Raw genomic sequence first — 15,229 nt, forward strand, 5'->3', positions numbered from 1 at the left:
AATTACACAACCATAATATTTTTTTTGAAAATGATTTGGAATAATTGTTGCAAAGATAGGACCTAGATTAAAGCAGCTGTTGCGCCCTGGTCTCCACAACATGCCAAATGCATTTCGAACAAAGGAAAGCCAGGCAGCACGACAGCTTTCTCTCGATCCGAATAATAAATAAATAAGCCTCCCAGCAATGGTAACCCCGAAAATGTATCCATATTTTATTGGGTAAAACGGTTTGCTTTGTTTTATATAACGTTAACTCACTGTAGTGGAATAGATTACATATGGGGGTAGCCTAATCTTTAAATAAAAGACACTGCCCTTGTCCACCACTCACCCGCAATGAAGCCAGGTCTATTTCGACCAGACTTTTAGCCGGAGAGTCGTTCGCCATCTTTTAAATATAAACCGATCCTTCCTTCGCGTTGTGGAATCTTTGATGTGGTATCATTTGCAGTGCCTCCTTGTAGAAAAATAGCTCCTCGAGTATTCCTCTTTGTGGTCCGCTACTGTTGTCGAGGACACTAGGCTAGTCCATGTTGAGGTGGCAGCTCGGCCCTTCGCTCGCTCCCTGGCTGGTGAGAACAGCACAAACACAGGAAGCCGGTCGGGAATCAGAGGGGCAGGGCCTTGATGCAATAACCGGGGACTGGGGGATTATTCAGTCAAGAAATAGAGATACCGAGCTATTTCTCTTCTTCTCTGTCTCATCTAGTCAACGGCCCCTCAAAAATAATAATAACAACTTTTCCCATGTGAAACGAAGGATGTCCGTGAAGAATAGGTGCGAGAGAAAAGGCGAGGCAGGCCTCTATCTCACAGAGTCACGAACATGCGCACTTGAGCCATCGGTGTCAATATTCGTGATCATGGGTGTGGCAAGGGAACGAGCCTGAGCGGAGTGTGCACTGAAACTTCATTATTTGTTATGTACTACCGCATTAGGTTACCTTCAATGAGAGGCGTTCATACATTTTCGTTTGAGCGCCATGTGCTGTCCCCCATAATAAATGTCTATATTTAGTTATTAGGAAATGCACAGCGGACACACGGCTGACTGTGTAATGTATTGGGTGAGTCTCGACCACTCATGTTAAAGCAGTACTTCAGGGTGATATTTCCCCTACCTGCTTCCTTTGCTCACTTCCCTTTTTCGTCATTACTGATATGTATGCAGCTGATCCTGTGTCAGTCAGTGGGCATCTGGCCAAAGCCCCACTGATGTTAACCTCATATTCAGACACCTTCATATGGTTGCCCCGTGCTTCATAACATCAGCGTGGTAAGTCACACATGGAACCTGTTCTTTCCTACTATAGATCATGTGATCTGTGTGTGTTCTATACAAAATGGCAAGCAACAATGTTCCTTGTGAAGGAGCTGGCCTTACCCCATACACATCAAGGAGTTAAAATAACTGGACAGATAAAAAGTCAGAATTCAATAAATATTTATTAGGCTATAAAACAAATGGTTCAAGAGACCATGCTAAAGGGTTATTAAAACAACAAAAATCTTTCCTGCAGAGAATATAGCATGTCTACCTCTGCGAAGCATTATTTTCACACTATTCAAACAGACCCCCTTTCAAGACACAAACCAATTAAGATCAGGTTTGGCCAATTAGTAGGCGTGGCCAACACACTCAAATTGACAATTAACACACAAGTAACAAAATCATACATTTAAAAGGTATAAGTTACGATTAATTGAATGCAATAAAATGCAATTTTCACATTCCTGTAACCAAAAAATGTAGTGAGCAATTTCTGCAAATGGGTCTGTGATACAGGTTGGCAGCACCTTAACTGGGGAGGACGGGCTCGTGGTAATGGCTAGAACGGAAACAGTGGAACGGTATCAAATACATCAAACACATGGTTTGAAGCCATTCCATTGGTGCCCTTCCAGCCATTATTATGAGCTGTCCTCCACTCAGCAGCCTCCACTGGTCTGGGAGAATGAAGGCGTGTGTTTATCAAGAGGGTTTGGCTAATGAATCAATTGGGGGAGAATCCAGATCAGGTGATGACAGAGCACGGAGGTGACTCATTGTCTACAAATATGTGTCATTTCCGGTTCTGACTTCATAGTAACCCAAATTACTCACCTGACTGCATCTCCTAGATCTGACTGTGTGAGTGAGAGATACGTTAAGTCACAGACGCTTTTAATGTGGTGCCCACACAGAGTACACCCGTCCTTACAATTTGCAAAATGGCATATTTTGTGCCTTTGCCCAGGCCTCTTGACAACCTCTGTTTGTGGGGGGAGAGAGACCCACTGTGTGATTTTGGAATAGACTCATGTAGATAACTATGAAGGTGAGTGCCTGCATGCCTCAAAACAGCACAGTGGAAAGAAACACCACTTGGCCTCATTATTACTGTACAGCACGTCAAACTCCTTCCACAGAGTGCTGAGTGTCTGCAGCTTTTCGCTCCACCCTTGTACTTGACTGATGATTTAAGGTCACTAATTAGTAAAGAACTCCCCTCACCTGGTTGTCTAGGTCTTAATTGAAAGGAAAAAACAAAAACCCTTAGACACTCAGCCCTCTGTGGAATGAGTTTGACAGCCCTGCTGTACAGCAGCCAAAGATAAACATTCCCTTAAGGGACTTCAACCCGGGACAAAGACACCGTTTTTAAAACCAACTTCAGCTCCTGTGAGCAGTCTGGCTAGACCAGGAGAACACAGCAGTGTTGCTGGGAAAACAACATGGAGAGGCTGAAAACATTAGTTCCGATGTGCATCTGGGGAATTGAGCGAGTTGAAAAATCATTGGTTAATTAATCAAGATGGTTGACTAGCTATGAAGCCACTTAAAGACATGAGTTAGGCGTACTATATTTAAATTGAGCTTTGAATCATTTAACTAAACTCAAACTAGGCTGTTGAATGACAGGGGTGTTGTCCTACTGTCCATTGTTTTTATGACAGAGGATCTGTCCACCGCAAAAGAACATCTGTTCAAATGTAGGATTGTCTGCATCGATCCTCTTAGCTCACACATTTACTGCCACCCTGTGGATCTTTGGTGCTACTACAATGTCTTGTGCTGCTATTTTTCTCTTGCTCGCATCAAGCGCTCCCTCCTGCCACGATTACCAATATACACTAGAACATGTTGTTCCAGTAAGGGATGGTGTGCATTATTCTATTAATTATGTCCCATAGAAAAATGCTACATTTCTGTACATGAAAATTGGCTTCACATGACGAATGGTAGAAAAAAACATATTGCAAAAATAATTGAAGGCCTCATTTGTACACAGGTCAACAATAAAACAAGATAAACCTAATGTACCACACATAAACATGACGAAACAGGACTTAATGGAATTGACCCAAAGATATGTGCGCAAACCTGACACCCATTTATGTGTTTTGGCTGGGTGGGGCTAGTCCATCGATCCTTTTTGTAAGACTCAAGTAGAAACCATTCCTGAGATCATGAACAACACTGGTAAATCATCCCCACTGTTGAAACTATCTGAGGCTAGAGCTGAGGAAAATTGAGTTTCTCCCTTCTTCTCCAGGGCCCAGTTTTCCAAAAATGATCTATCTGGATTTCGTCTATCGGATAGGATTAAAATGCATAGAAATATAATTAATAGAACAGAAAAATAACTGACTTCAACGGGGACTCCTGTTCTATTCATATGCATTTTATCCTAGCCGATAGGCGAAATCCAGATTGTCAAAATCTAACTGGGCCCAGATGATTCTAAACTGATCACCTCCAGGGGGGCCACTACAGTGATGATGCTGCTGATGATGAAGATGGTCGCCGTGGTGGCGGGTGTTTGCGTGTGACAAGGCTGAGCACCCGGCGGGTGGTGCTGAGGCGCTCTCGGAGAGTGGTCATGGCCAGGATGCTTAGCTGGGCTCTCTTCTCCAGGGGCAGTACAGCCAGCAGCCACCAACACCATGCAGGACCACTGGCACTCCCCTGAGAACACAGAGGCAGAGTGTGGTAGGGTTAGAGAAGACAGGACAGAGAATTATTCCATATTACAACCAACAGTGTCTACTGCCAAGATGCCACTGTTTATTAGTTTAATCAGATTTTATGAAGGTGAATTCTTAGATGAACAGATACGGGGATTTAGATTTAGCTGGGTGGATCTATAGGGTCCAAGTTTCTCCTGACCAGGCAACGAAACCAGGAAGAACTCGGAACCCTAGTTCTACTGTACGCATCTGCTGACTGTTTCTTACCTGTAGGTCACAGTCTTTTTCGGGCAGTTGTCCAAAGTGGCTGACAATCTGGTTCTTCATGTTGTCTTTGAGGGAGGTGAACCAGGTGCTGGCCTGCTCGTACACACAGTCATGCAGCTTCTGCAGCTCCACCAGCTCCTCTCCATCCACCTTCTGGTCCTCCAGGTGCTCTATCTTGGCTGTGTTGTAGCCGTCACGGTGGCCGTGGCTCAGCACTCTGAAGCGGGACACTCCGACCGTGTCGACCACCGAGCGCCCGTCTGGTTGGAACTTCACGTCTTTCACCTCCAACATGCAGCCGTAGTCTGCGAAGCTGTGGCCAGGGAAACGCAGGGTATACAAATGTAGGATCTAATTTTGAGCCAGTTTGCTACAGCAGAAAAATAATTCTGCAGCAACTGGAAATGGGAATTATTATGTGGATTATAATTCATGGACACTTTTGTAGGGGTTGATAAAGTTTTTTGTTAGGGCAAATCAAGTTGAATTTACAAACTTTAGAAGCCTTTTTAAAACTCAAAATACACAAGTTTGCATTTCCCGCTGTGCAGGGAAATTCTCTGCAACAAAAGAGTGATCAAATTAAGATCCTACATCTGTATTAGCCATTTGCTCACGTGAATCTGTTGGAGTGAAAGTGTGAGGGATAGGCTAGTGTAGTGGAGGTAGTTCACAGAGCTACACCTGTGTGGATGAGTAACTATACCAGAAACCTGTTAGCACTCAGATAAAGTGTCTAGAGTAGGCTTTAGTTCAGTGGGCTAACATGGTCTTGAATTGAGTCGCAAACACAGGTTTGCTACCCTTTTGGTTAAACTAGTGTCAAAGTGTTTTGATGGCTGTGTGGGCACAGGTGTAAAACCTCCACTCACCCTTTGATGTCGTCAGCAATGCACATTCCAAACTGCTTGGTTCCCGTCTCCATAGTGCGTCGGATCATCAGCCTATAACACGGCTCGAAGACTTGCAGGGGGCAGGGGATTGTGGGAAATGCCATGGTGCAGATGAAGATGGGCACTTCCTGGGTCAAGCTTCAGAGAGAATAAAACGTGGGTTAAACCACTAAATATGATATTCTGCCCAAATAATATTGTATCATAATGATGGATTCTAAAACATTGTCAGGCAATTTTCTTTTGAGAAGGGGTTAGGGGCTGAAATGTAATGAGGCCTGACTCACTTTGACAGCTCTGCCATTTCTTCCTGGTGCACCTTGCTCCTCTCAGCCAGCTCCTCAGACAGGTAGCGCTGCAGCACCTCCTCCATCAGCAGGGTCTTATGGTACCCTCTTGTGGCCAGGTACTGCAATTACAACAGGTTCAATTAGATAACAAGGGGAATTTGGGTCATAACTCATTTTTACCTCATGTTGTCTTTCAGTAATTGGTATTCATTTCCAATAGTAGTGAAGCCAGGTCTGTGTGGTGACTATTTACCTCTGTAATGTTCTCTTTACACAGGGGGCAGTTGGGGTTGTGGTCCAGACAGCGCTCAAGACACTTCATGCAGAATGTGTGTCCACAGGGGGTGGTGACTGGCTCGTAGAACAGCCTGGAGAAAACACATGGGGGGGGGGGGCAGGTTTTAATAACTACGTATGGAAAACTGGACCTACAGACAGGGTGAGTGTGTGTGTTTGACTTACCTCATACAAACAGAGCAGTCCATGTCAGCGCTATCCAGGAGCTGAGAGGGCACCTCTCTCCTCTCACTGCAACAAGCAGCAGGCATCTGGGATGAGCTTGACTCATCTGAACACAAGACTTAAACAAAGACATTTACATTATTGCTGAGGTTTCTATATGTTTATAATGGTTGCATTCACACAACACTAAGATACTTTGCAAGATTTTTGTTCACTAGTATTACTTTAAAAATCTACTTTTTGGCAACAATAAATAATTGCTAATTGGAATGGGAGGGGTTGGGTACCTTTTCTGGGCAGCTTGTTGGGGGGTGCAGAGCCTTGGGGCTCGTCTGAGAACTTCCTCTTTAGCCCAGGGGGGAGAGGTAAGGCAGCCACGACAGAAGCCAGGGTCTTGGAGTCCTCACATGAGGACTTGGTCTCTGCTCCAGTGTCAGACAAACTGTCTCTACGGCCAATAGGGGTTTGGCTCCATCTACGAGGGGTAGAATGGAGGGAGCCGAGGAGAAGGGAGGCCGGTTTGAGGTGGGAGGCGGGGCCTGTTTGGTGGTGGCGGAGTGATGACGTGGAGAGACCGTCTGTAGTAAACATGGAGAACATCTCACTCAGCATCTACAGGGGGAAAGAGACGTAAGACAGTGACTGGCAGTTATCGGAGTTAATCGGGCACACAAGTAGTTGCGTAACTGGTTCGGTGAACTATCTAATTCAATTTAATACAACTTCAACGGTATAGAAACACAGCGGAGTAGCTTAACTTCTGCGTTTCCAGCTTGACTGACGTCCAGTCTGGCTTCAAAGCCAGACAGTAGAAGTATTCTTGCAGGGCCTCTTCATTATAGCCGGCTTTGTTCAGAGCCAGGGCCTTCACGTAGTGAGCCTGAGAACACAACACCCAAGTACCACAGTATCTTCAGGTTAACTTACACAAAAACATTTGGGTAAATGTGTTAATGTAAGGAAACAGTTGCGTGTTCCCTTACCTTGGGAGAGAGGGGCGTTAGTCGACACATAGCTTCTCCATCCTGTACGGCCTGTCTGAAGTTGCTCATCTCCATGTGTAGCTCTGCCCGTCGGCCCAGCAGCCTACACATAGAAGGGGCTGTGAGGAAAGAACATGATACAAACATTAGTTAAGAGTCAGATTCAGCTTAAGTTATTCACATATCTCCAGCACTCTCCATTTCTCGTGTTCAGTACCTTAAAACCAGTATAAAACCAGGCTGTATGGGTTTGAAGACAGCTAATTATTAGTTTGTCATTGATATGTCATTACTTGACAGCTTTACCTGTATTCATAACCCTTTTACAACCCCCTTAAAAGGTTAATGTGTTTATATTTAACCTATAAACAATTACGCAAATGATGATAAGCTGTATGTAGGGCAGAATATTATTTCATAAGATCCAGGTCATATCTAACTAATTCTGGGCTAGGTTATGAGTTGAAGCAGTTCCACTATTCCTGCCCTCTTTCGGTCCTCAGAACATTGCATACCTCTATCCTATTACCGTGCGCGCTGAGGCCTGATGGGTAGAGATTAGAGGAGTGTCACTTCGACGCCCTGTCATTAAATGTTGCGTGTGGGTCAAGACAAAAAATGTCTGTGTCTAACACCACAAAGCACCTGTCTATGCAATGCCTGACTTATTTGGAAAGCCTACCACAGCTACCGATGCATGAAATAATAAAGTAGAAGCTACCTTCTGCCTCCTCTGATCCCTAGACTAGAGTTCCCTCAAACTCCACAGGCATTTCTCTACAAACCAGGTCAGCCCAAATCATGATTCTTCTGGCTGTGCTATTATGACAAAAGTGCATGGCTTTACTTACACAACTCATGCCTTAGCTGAACTTGTCATCATGGTGCGATGATGCGGATATATTCCAACCTCTATCTGGTATAGTTTGTGTTATGAACATGGCGCATGTGGTAATGCACTTATCCCATAACCACCGTTTCCCCTCACCCAATCGCTACACTGGTGGCAGCGATAGGATTATCCCTGCAGACTGGGGCTGTTCCCCTTCAATCAGTGATGTCAATAACATGGCCATGACCCTATGCACTTCACAGAAGTGGCTTACAGGCTTTTATTTCAATGTGCACAGAAAGAGCATGAGAATAGAATGATGATGCAATGTTAAAGGGACAGTCTTCACTCGCTACATTAATTTTTGGACTTAAAATGTATGTTATGTACCCATTGATTCTTAGAATATAACTTAAAATGGCTCATGACCTTTGTTCAACAGTTATCTATCAGAACCCAAAATGTTAGCTTGTTTAACTGCAATGTTAGTTCTATGAATTGGAGTGGTTACATTTCTCCAGCCCCATCCCTCAGCGTTTTACTAAAAGTGTCGCTGAATACGCTTTGTCTCAACTGCGGATTTCCCCTTTACTCTACCTTTTTCAAGAGCGTTGTTGTATTTTTCAAGAGCGTTGATAAAGCCGCGTTCGTTCCGCATTCTATCCCCTTCAAGCCAGCATCTTCTTGCTTCACTCTCTGCGCAAAACCATTTACCCAACAGGCCACTGAGTATTATATTCACTTTAAAACAGATTGGTTTTAATTCTCTACTTGTTTCGTTCAGTTTGTAACGACATAATTCACATTCTTTGATACCGTCATCCTCAATGCATGGTTTACAGAATGTATGGCCGCATTCCAAAGTTGTTGGCTCGATTAACAAGCACTTGCAAAGCCGACATGAGAACAGGTCCAACGAATGCTCATCATCGGAAACCCCATCGGAGTCTGTGCATTCTTTTAGGCATTCTTTTACGCGCAGAGTGTGCGCAATACAGTCCACGAGAGACCCTAGTTCGTTTGGTCGTAACCTGTCCAAGTTGGCGGCGGTGCAGTATGAATCCAGAGCGTCCGCTATCCGCCCTGCCCGGCTGAGAGCGTCCGCTTTCAGGAGGCAGAGGCTCCGGTCCGGGTGTCGGAGATCCGCCAGCTGGGAGCTATAGATGTCAGCAAGGAGGTTGAAGTCCCCAGCACCGAAGGCTTCCCGTGCAACTGACAGCATTTCTGGACTCAACACCGCAGCAGCAGTATTGTCGTGGATAAAATAATCCAAGTGGTTTTCCAAACGAACATCCATATCAGTGAAGTCTATAACATCTATGTGTGAATTTTTTTTAAATAAAATTAATGAATGAATTGGTCGATAAAAACAGACCGAGAATTGACTTCGTCCAATCACTGGTTGCTTTTTTTATGTAACCTGCTACACTGAAAGTTTGTATAACCTCCCGAATTAGGATACACGCGATTGGAGAGAAATTCTAAATGCATATTGAGCTTCAAATTAATCAACGCATAATAAATAAACACGCACAAACCGTCAACCTAATTTTACTGTGACCTAGGTGAATGCGCTGCGTTTGGTAATGGCATGTGACTTCAAGGGAGCGCTCCCATTGGTGTGTTGTGTTTTTTTTTCGTGTGTTATATGGTTCGTTTTGTAACGGACAGGAGGTTGTGTAAGTGAACATTAATGATGAATGGAAAAGGTCCGTTTCTTGAAGATTATGACATGGATACTTATAACTAAGATAAAGAGCCGAGGCGTATAATGCAAATGGTCTATATTTGTCCAAAGTAGCTAACAAAGCCTTGATCAAGATGATTTTTAAAAATTATGTAAGCATTTTTTTTTTATTGTATTTTTTTAACATACACAATAAATAGTGGGTCACTGAAAGATTATAGACTAAACATAATGGTTATTTATTTATCAGACGTCATTATTCATGAAAAAATGCATTTTGTTATTGATAAGCTAATGAGAGTTACTGCGTTTGTCAAAGCTAAACTCAAATCAAATGTTATTGGTCACATGCACATATTTAGCATATGTTATTGCGGGTGCAGCGAAATACTTGTGTTCCCAGCTCCAACAGTGCAGCAGTATCCAACAATTCACACAAATCTAAAAGTAAAAGAACGGAATTAAAAAATATATATAGATATTAGGGCGAGCAATGTCGGAGTGGCATTGACTAAAATAAAGTAGAACACAGTATATAGTTATGAAACGAGTAAAACAGTATGTCAACATTATTCAAGTGACCAGTGAGTCCATGTCTATGTACAAGGTGCGGGGTTGAGTAACCTGCTAGTAGCCGGCTAGTTAAAGGGAAATCTGTTAGAACACCAGTGTCTACAAAACGTACGTACACTGACATCCCAACACACACACACAGCACGCGCACACCTGCATACTGACGCCACACACCCATTCACACTCCACATACGCAGCTGCTACTGTCTATTATCTACCCCTACCTATATATACATAGCTACCTCAATTACCTCGCACCCCTACACATCGACTCGGTACTGGTACTCCCTGTATATAGCCATGTTACTTTTACTCGTTATTGTTATTCACTGTGTATTTATTCCTTGTGTCACTATTTCTATATATAGGTATGTTTTTATCTTTATGTTAACTCTGCATTGCTGGAAAAGGACTCGCGCAATACGGAAGTGGACAGATGACTTGCCTAGTTAAATAAAGGTTAAATAAAAAATGTAAATGACGCGGCTGCTACGCTACAGGACTGTTTTGCTAGCACAGACTGGAATATGTTCAGGGATTCTAGTTAAATAAAATGTTTAAAAAATAAATAATAATAATCATCCGATGGTGTTGAGGAGTTCTTGACATTTTCCGGATTGACTGACCTTCATGTCTTAAATGAATGATGGACTGTCGTTTCTCTTTGATTATTTGAGCTGTTCTTGCCATAATATGGACTTGGTCTTTTACCAAATAGGACTATCTTCTGTATACCACACCTACCTTGCCACAACACATCTACTATTCTACAATGTAGGAAAAAGTACAAATAAAGAAAAACCCTGGAATTAGTAGGTGTGTCCATACTTTTGACTGGTACTGTAGGTCCTGGATGGCAGGAAGCTTGGCCCCAGTGAGGTACTGGGCCGTAGACACTACCCTCTGTGGCGTCTTACGGTCAGATGCCGAGCAGTTGCCATACCAGGCGGTGATGTAACTGGTCAGGATGCTCTCGATGGTGCAGCTGTAGAACTTTGAGGATCTCTGGACCCATGCCAAATCTTTTCAGTCTCCTGAGGGGGAAAGGTGTTGTTGTTCCCCTTTTCACAACTGTCTTGGTGTGCTTGGACCATGATAGTTTGTTGGTGATGTGGACACCAAGGAACTTTAAACTCTCTACCCGTTCACTTCAGCCCTGTCGATCTTAATGGTGGCATGTTAGGCCGTCCTTTTCCTGTAGTCCAGGATCAGCTCCTTTGTCTTGATCACATTGAGGGAGAGGTTGTTGTCTCTGACCTCCTCCCTATAGGCCATCTCATCGTTGTCGGTGATCAGGCCTACCACTGTTGTGTCGTCAGCAAACTTAATGGTGTTGGAGTCATGCTTGGGTGAACAGGGAGTACAGAAGGGGACTAAGGATCAGCGTGGCAGATGTTGTTACCTAACCTTACCACCTGGGGTCGGCCCGTCAGGAAGTCCAGGATCCAGTTGTAGAGGGAGGTGTTTAGTCCCAGGGTCCTTAGCTTAGTGATGAGCTTTGGGGGCACTATGGTGTTGAACGCTGAGCTGTAGTCAATGAACAGCATTCTCACATAGGTGTTCCTTTTGTCCAGGTGAGAAAGGGCAGTGTGGAGTGTGATTGAGATTGCGTTATCTGTGGATCTGTTGGGGCGGTATGCGAATTGGAGTGGGTCTAGGGTTTCCGGCATGATGGTGTCTATGTGAGCCATGATCAGCCTTTCAAAGCACTTCATGGCTAACCAACGTGAGTGCTACGGGGCGGTAACCATTTAGGCAGGTTACCTTCGCTTTCTTGGGCACAGGGATTATGGTGGTCTGTTTGAAACATGTAGGTATTACAGACTCGGTCAGGGAGAGTTTGAAAATGTCAGTGAAGACACTTGCCAGTTGGTCTGAGCATGCTTTGAGTACATCTCTTGGTAATCCGTCTGACCCCGCGGCTTTGTGAATGTTGACCTGTTTAAAGGTCTTGCTCACATCGGCTATAGAGAGCTTGGTCACACAGTCATCCGGAACAGCTGGTGCTCTCATGCATGCTTCAGTGTTGCTTGCCTCGAAGCAAGCATAAAAGGAATTTCACTTGTCTGGTAGGCTCACGTCACTGGGCAGCTCGCGGCTGGGTTTCCCTATGTATTCCGTAATATTTTTCAAGCCCTGCCACATCCGACGAGCATCAGAGCCAGTGTTGTAGGATTCAATCTTAGTCCTATAGTGACGCTTTGCCTGTTTGATGGTTCGTCTGATGGCATAGCGGGATTTCTTATAATCCTGTCCTGCTCCTTGAAAGCTCCTTTTCCCCCCTCTAGTTGCACATATGACATGCTGGTAGAAATTAGGTAAAACTGATTTAATTTGCCTGCATTATAATCCCCAGCCACTAGGAGTGCCGCTACTGGATGAGCATTTTCTTGTTGACTTATGGCCTTATACAGCTCGTTGAGTGCAATCTTAGTGCCAGCATCAGTTTGTGGTGGTAAATAGATGGCTAAGAATAATATAGACAGTAGATTGTGTGGTCTACAGCTTATCATGAGGTATTCTACCTCAGGCAAGCAATACTTTGAGACTTTTTAATATTAGACAACGCACACCAGCAGTTATTGACAAATAGACACACACCCCCGGCCCTCGTCTTACAAGAAGTAGCTGCTCTGTCCGGCCGATGCACGGTGAAGCCAGCCAGGTCTATATTATCTGTCGTCGTTCAGCCACGTCTCGGTGAAACATAAGATATTACAGTTTTTAATGTCACGTTGGTAGGATAGCCTTAATCGTAGATCGTCCAGTTTGTTTTCCAATGATTGCACGTTGGCCAATAATACAGACGGTAGTGGTGGTTTACCAACTCGTCTGCAAATTTTTACAAGGCAATCTGCCCTCCGAGGCAATATTACCGTAAAGAGTGTGATTTGCGACGATGAAGCATAATATGAAACGATAGAAAAACGTCTATCGTCACACGATATATACTGCTCAAAAAAATAAAGGGAACACTTAAACAACACAATGTAACTCCAAGTCAATCACACTTCTGTGAAATCAACCTGTCCACTTAGGAAGCAACACTGATTGACAATAAATTGTACATACTGTTGTGCAAATGGAATAGACAACAGGTGGAAATTATAGGCAATTAGCAAGACACCCCCAATAAAGGAGTGGTTCTGCAGGTGGTAACCACAGACCACTTCACAGTTCCTATGCTTCCTGGCTGATGTTTTGGTCACTTTTGAATGCTGGCGGTGCTTTCACTCTAGTGGTAGCATGAGACGGAGTCTACAACCCACACAAGTGGCTCAGGTAGTGCAGCTCATCCAGGATGGCACATCAATGCGAGCTGCGGCAAGAAGGTTTGCTGTGTCTATCAGCGTAGTGTCCAGAGCATGGAGGCGCTACCAGGAGACAGGCCAGTACATCAGGAGACATGGAGGAGGCCGTAGGAGGGCAACAACCCAGCAGCAGGACCGCTACCTCCGCCTTTGTGCAAGGAGGAGCAGGAGGAGCACTGCCAGAGCCCTGCAAAATGACCTCCAGCAGGCCACAAAAGTGTATGTGTCTGCTCAAACGGTCAGAAACAGACTCCATGAGGGTGGTATGAGGGCCCGACGTCCACAGGTGGGGGTTGTGCTTACAGCCCAACACCGTGCAGGACGTTTGGCATTTGCCAGAGAACACCAAGATTGGCAAATTCGCCACTGGCGCCCTGTGCTCTTCACAGATGAAAGCAGGTTCACACTGAGCACATGTGACAGACGTGACAGTCTGGAGACGCCGTGGAGAACGTTCTGCTGCCTGCAACATCCTCCAGCATGACCGGTTTGGCGGTGGGTCAGTCATGGTGTGGGGTGGCATTTCTTTGGGGGGGGCCGCACAGCCCTCCATGTGCTCGCCAGAGGTAGCCTAACTGCCATTAGGTACCGAGATGAGATCCTCAGACCCCTTGTGAGACCATATGCTGGTGCGGTTGGCCCTGGCTTCCTCCTAATGCAAGACAATGCTAGACCTCATGTGGCTGGAGTGTGTCAGCAGTTCCTGCAAGAGGAAGGCATTGATGCTATGGACTGGCCCGCCCGTTCCCCAGACCTGAATCCAATTGAGCCCATCTGGGACATCATGTCTCGCTCTATCCACCAACGCCACGTTGCACCACAGACTGTCCAGGAGTTGGCGGATGCTTTAGTCCAGGTTTGGGAGGAGATCCCTCAGGAGACCATCCGCCACCTCATCAGGAGCATGCCCAGGCGTTGTAGGGAGGTCATACAGGCACGTGGAGGCCACACACACTACTGAGCCTCATTTTGACTTGTTTTAAGGACATTACATCAAAGTTGGATCAGCCTGTAGTGTGGTTTTCCACTTTAATTTTGAGTGGGACTCCAAATCCAGACCTCCATGGGTTGATAAATTGGATTTCCATTGATTATTTTTGTGTGATTTTGTTGTCAGCACATTCAACTATGTAAAGAAAAAAGTATTTAATGAGATTATTTCATTCATTCAGATCTAGGATGTGTTATTTTAGTGTTCCCTTTATTTTTTTGAGCAGTGTATATCGTCATATCGCCCAGCCCTATGGATTAGTGCTATCTGGGATCCTTGGGACGTCCCTACCCTTAACTAACCATAACCATTTAAAATGTCAACTTTAAAATGGGGTAGGGATGTCCCAAAACCTCTGGGTTGCAAGGACCTATTTATCAGGGTGCAAAAATTATTCTCGTCCCTGGGTGGGCTCGAACCACCAACCTTTAGATTAACAGTCTAACGCGCTAGCCGATTGCGCCACAGAGACGGTTCCACCATACTTATGTGACCGTTATCAAGAATGTCACCGTACCTGTGCCAGACCAATTCTTCTGTGCATTCTGTTGGACTCGGGGTGCTTTTCAATGCTAAATGACTTCCTTTGCTACACATGCACTGCTCTAAGAAGACCAGTAACACTCTTTGCAGCACGCATCCAATTTCAGACGATGCAGATTTTTAAGATGTTTTATACTGACACGTTTCAACGTCTCTGTGGCGCAATCGGCTAGCGCGTTAGACTGTTAATCTAAAGGTTGGTGGTTCGAGCCCACCCAGGGACGACTTCTTTTAGGTCTCCTTGAACGTCTGGTTCCTAGAAATATAACGAAAAAAGCAGTGACAACATGCTGGAGATTCATCAACGCTTTTGCAAACCTGTTTCCCTAATCATATATACTGGTACTTTACTGCCATGAGAATTAGTGCTGTTTCCTCTACCATAATCTCAGCGCCCAGAACAGAGAGCGCCGGGAGACTAACGTCTGCCATAAATCCTGTGA

General features: G+C 44.8%; 2 protein-coding genes and 2 non-coding genes across 22 annotated transcripts in view; 1 reads left to right on the forward strand and 3 right to left on the reverse strand.

The window, feature by feature from the left end:
- The window catches only part of LOC106575325 (mitogen-activated protein kinase kinase kinase kinase 4), a 51,750-nt gene extending 50,904 nt beyond the window's left edge, over positions 1–846 (reverse strand). For 11 of the 19 annotated variants that reach the window (XM_014151799.2, XM_014151803.2, XM_045698925.1 and 8 more), the window contains exon 1: positions 335–843. In XM_014151799.2, coding sequence (XP_014007274.2) covers positions 335–391 — 57 coding nt within the window. In that variant the 5' untranslated portion in view covers positions 392–843. Of the gene's footprint in view, positions 1–334 lie in introns of all 19 variants that reach the window. The other 8 variants (XM_045698915.1, XM_045698917.1, XM_045698914.1 and 5 more) reach the window with 3 other exon arrangements.
- Positions 847–1,430: 584 nt separating this feature from the next.
- On the reverse strand, positions 1,431–9,265 carry LOC106575327 (LON peptidase N-terminal domain and RING finger protein 2). The gene is made up of 10 exons (XM_045698934.1): positions 8,279–9,265; positions 6,850–6,968; positions 6,624–6,746; positions 6,154–6,478; positions 5,867–5,984; positions 5,658–5,772; positions 5,402–5,523; positions 5,094–5,252; positions 4,222–4,534; positions 1,431–3,952 (listed from the first exon to the last, which is right to left on the reverse strand). The coding sequence occupies exons 1-10, from the start codon at positions 8,976–8,978 to the stop codon at positions 3,755–3,757; spliced, it is 2,292 nt and encodes a 763-aa protein (XP_045554890.1). The 5' UTR covers positions 8,979–9,265; the 3' UTR covers positions 1,431–3,754.
- A 5,376-nt stretch (positions 9,266–14,641) lies between these two features.
- Positions 14,642–14,715, reverse strand: trnan-guu (transfer RNA asparagine (anticodon GUU)). The gene has a single exon. It is a non-coding gene; the product is annotated as a tRNA-Asn (tRNA).
- Positions 14,716–14,936: 221 nt separating this feature from the next.
- trnan-guu (transfer RNA asparagine (anticodon GUU)) lies at positions 14,937–15,010 on the forward strand. The gene has a single exon. It is a non-coding gene; the product is annotated as a tRNA-Asn (tRNA).
- Positions 15,011–15,229: the final 219 nt, after the last annotated feature.

Source organism: Salmo salar, chromosome ssa17 (genome assembly GCF_905237065.1).
Source record: "Salmo salar chromosome ssa17, Ssal_v3.1, whole genome shotgun sequence".
Taxonomy (NCBI): Eukaryota; Metazoa; Chordata; class Actinopteri; order Salmoniformes; family Salmonidae; genus Salmo; species Salmo salar.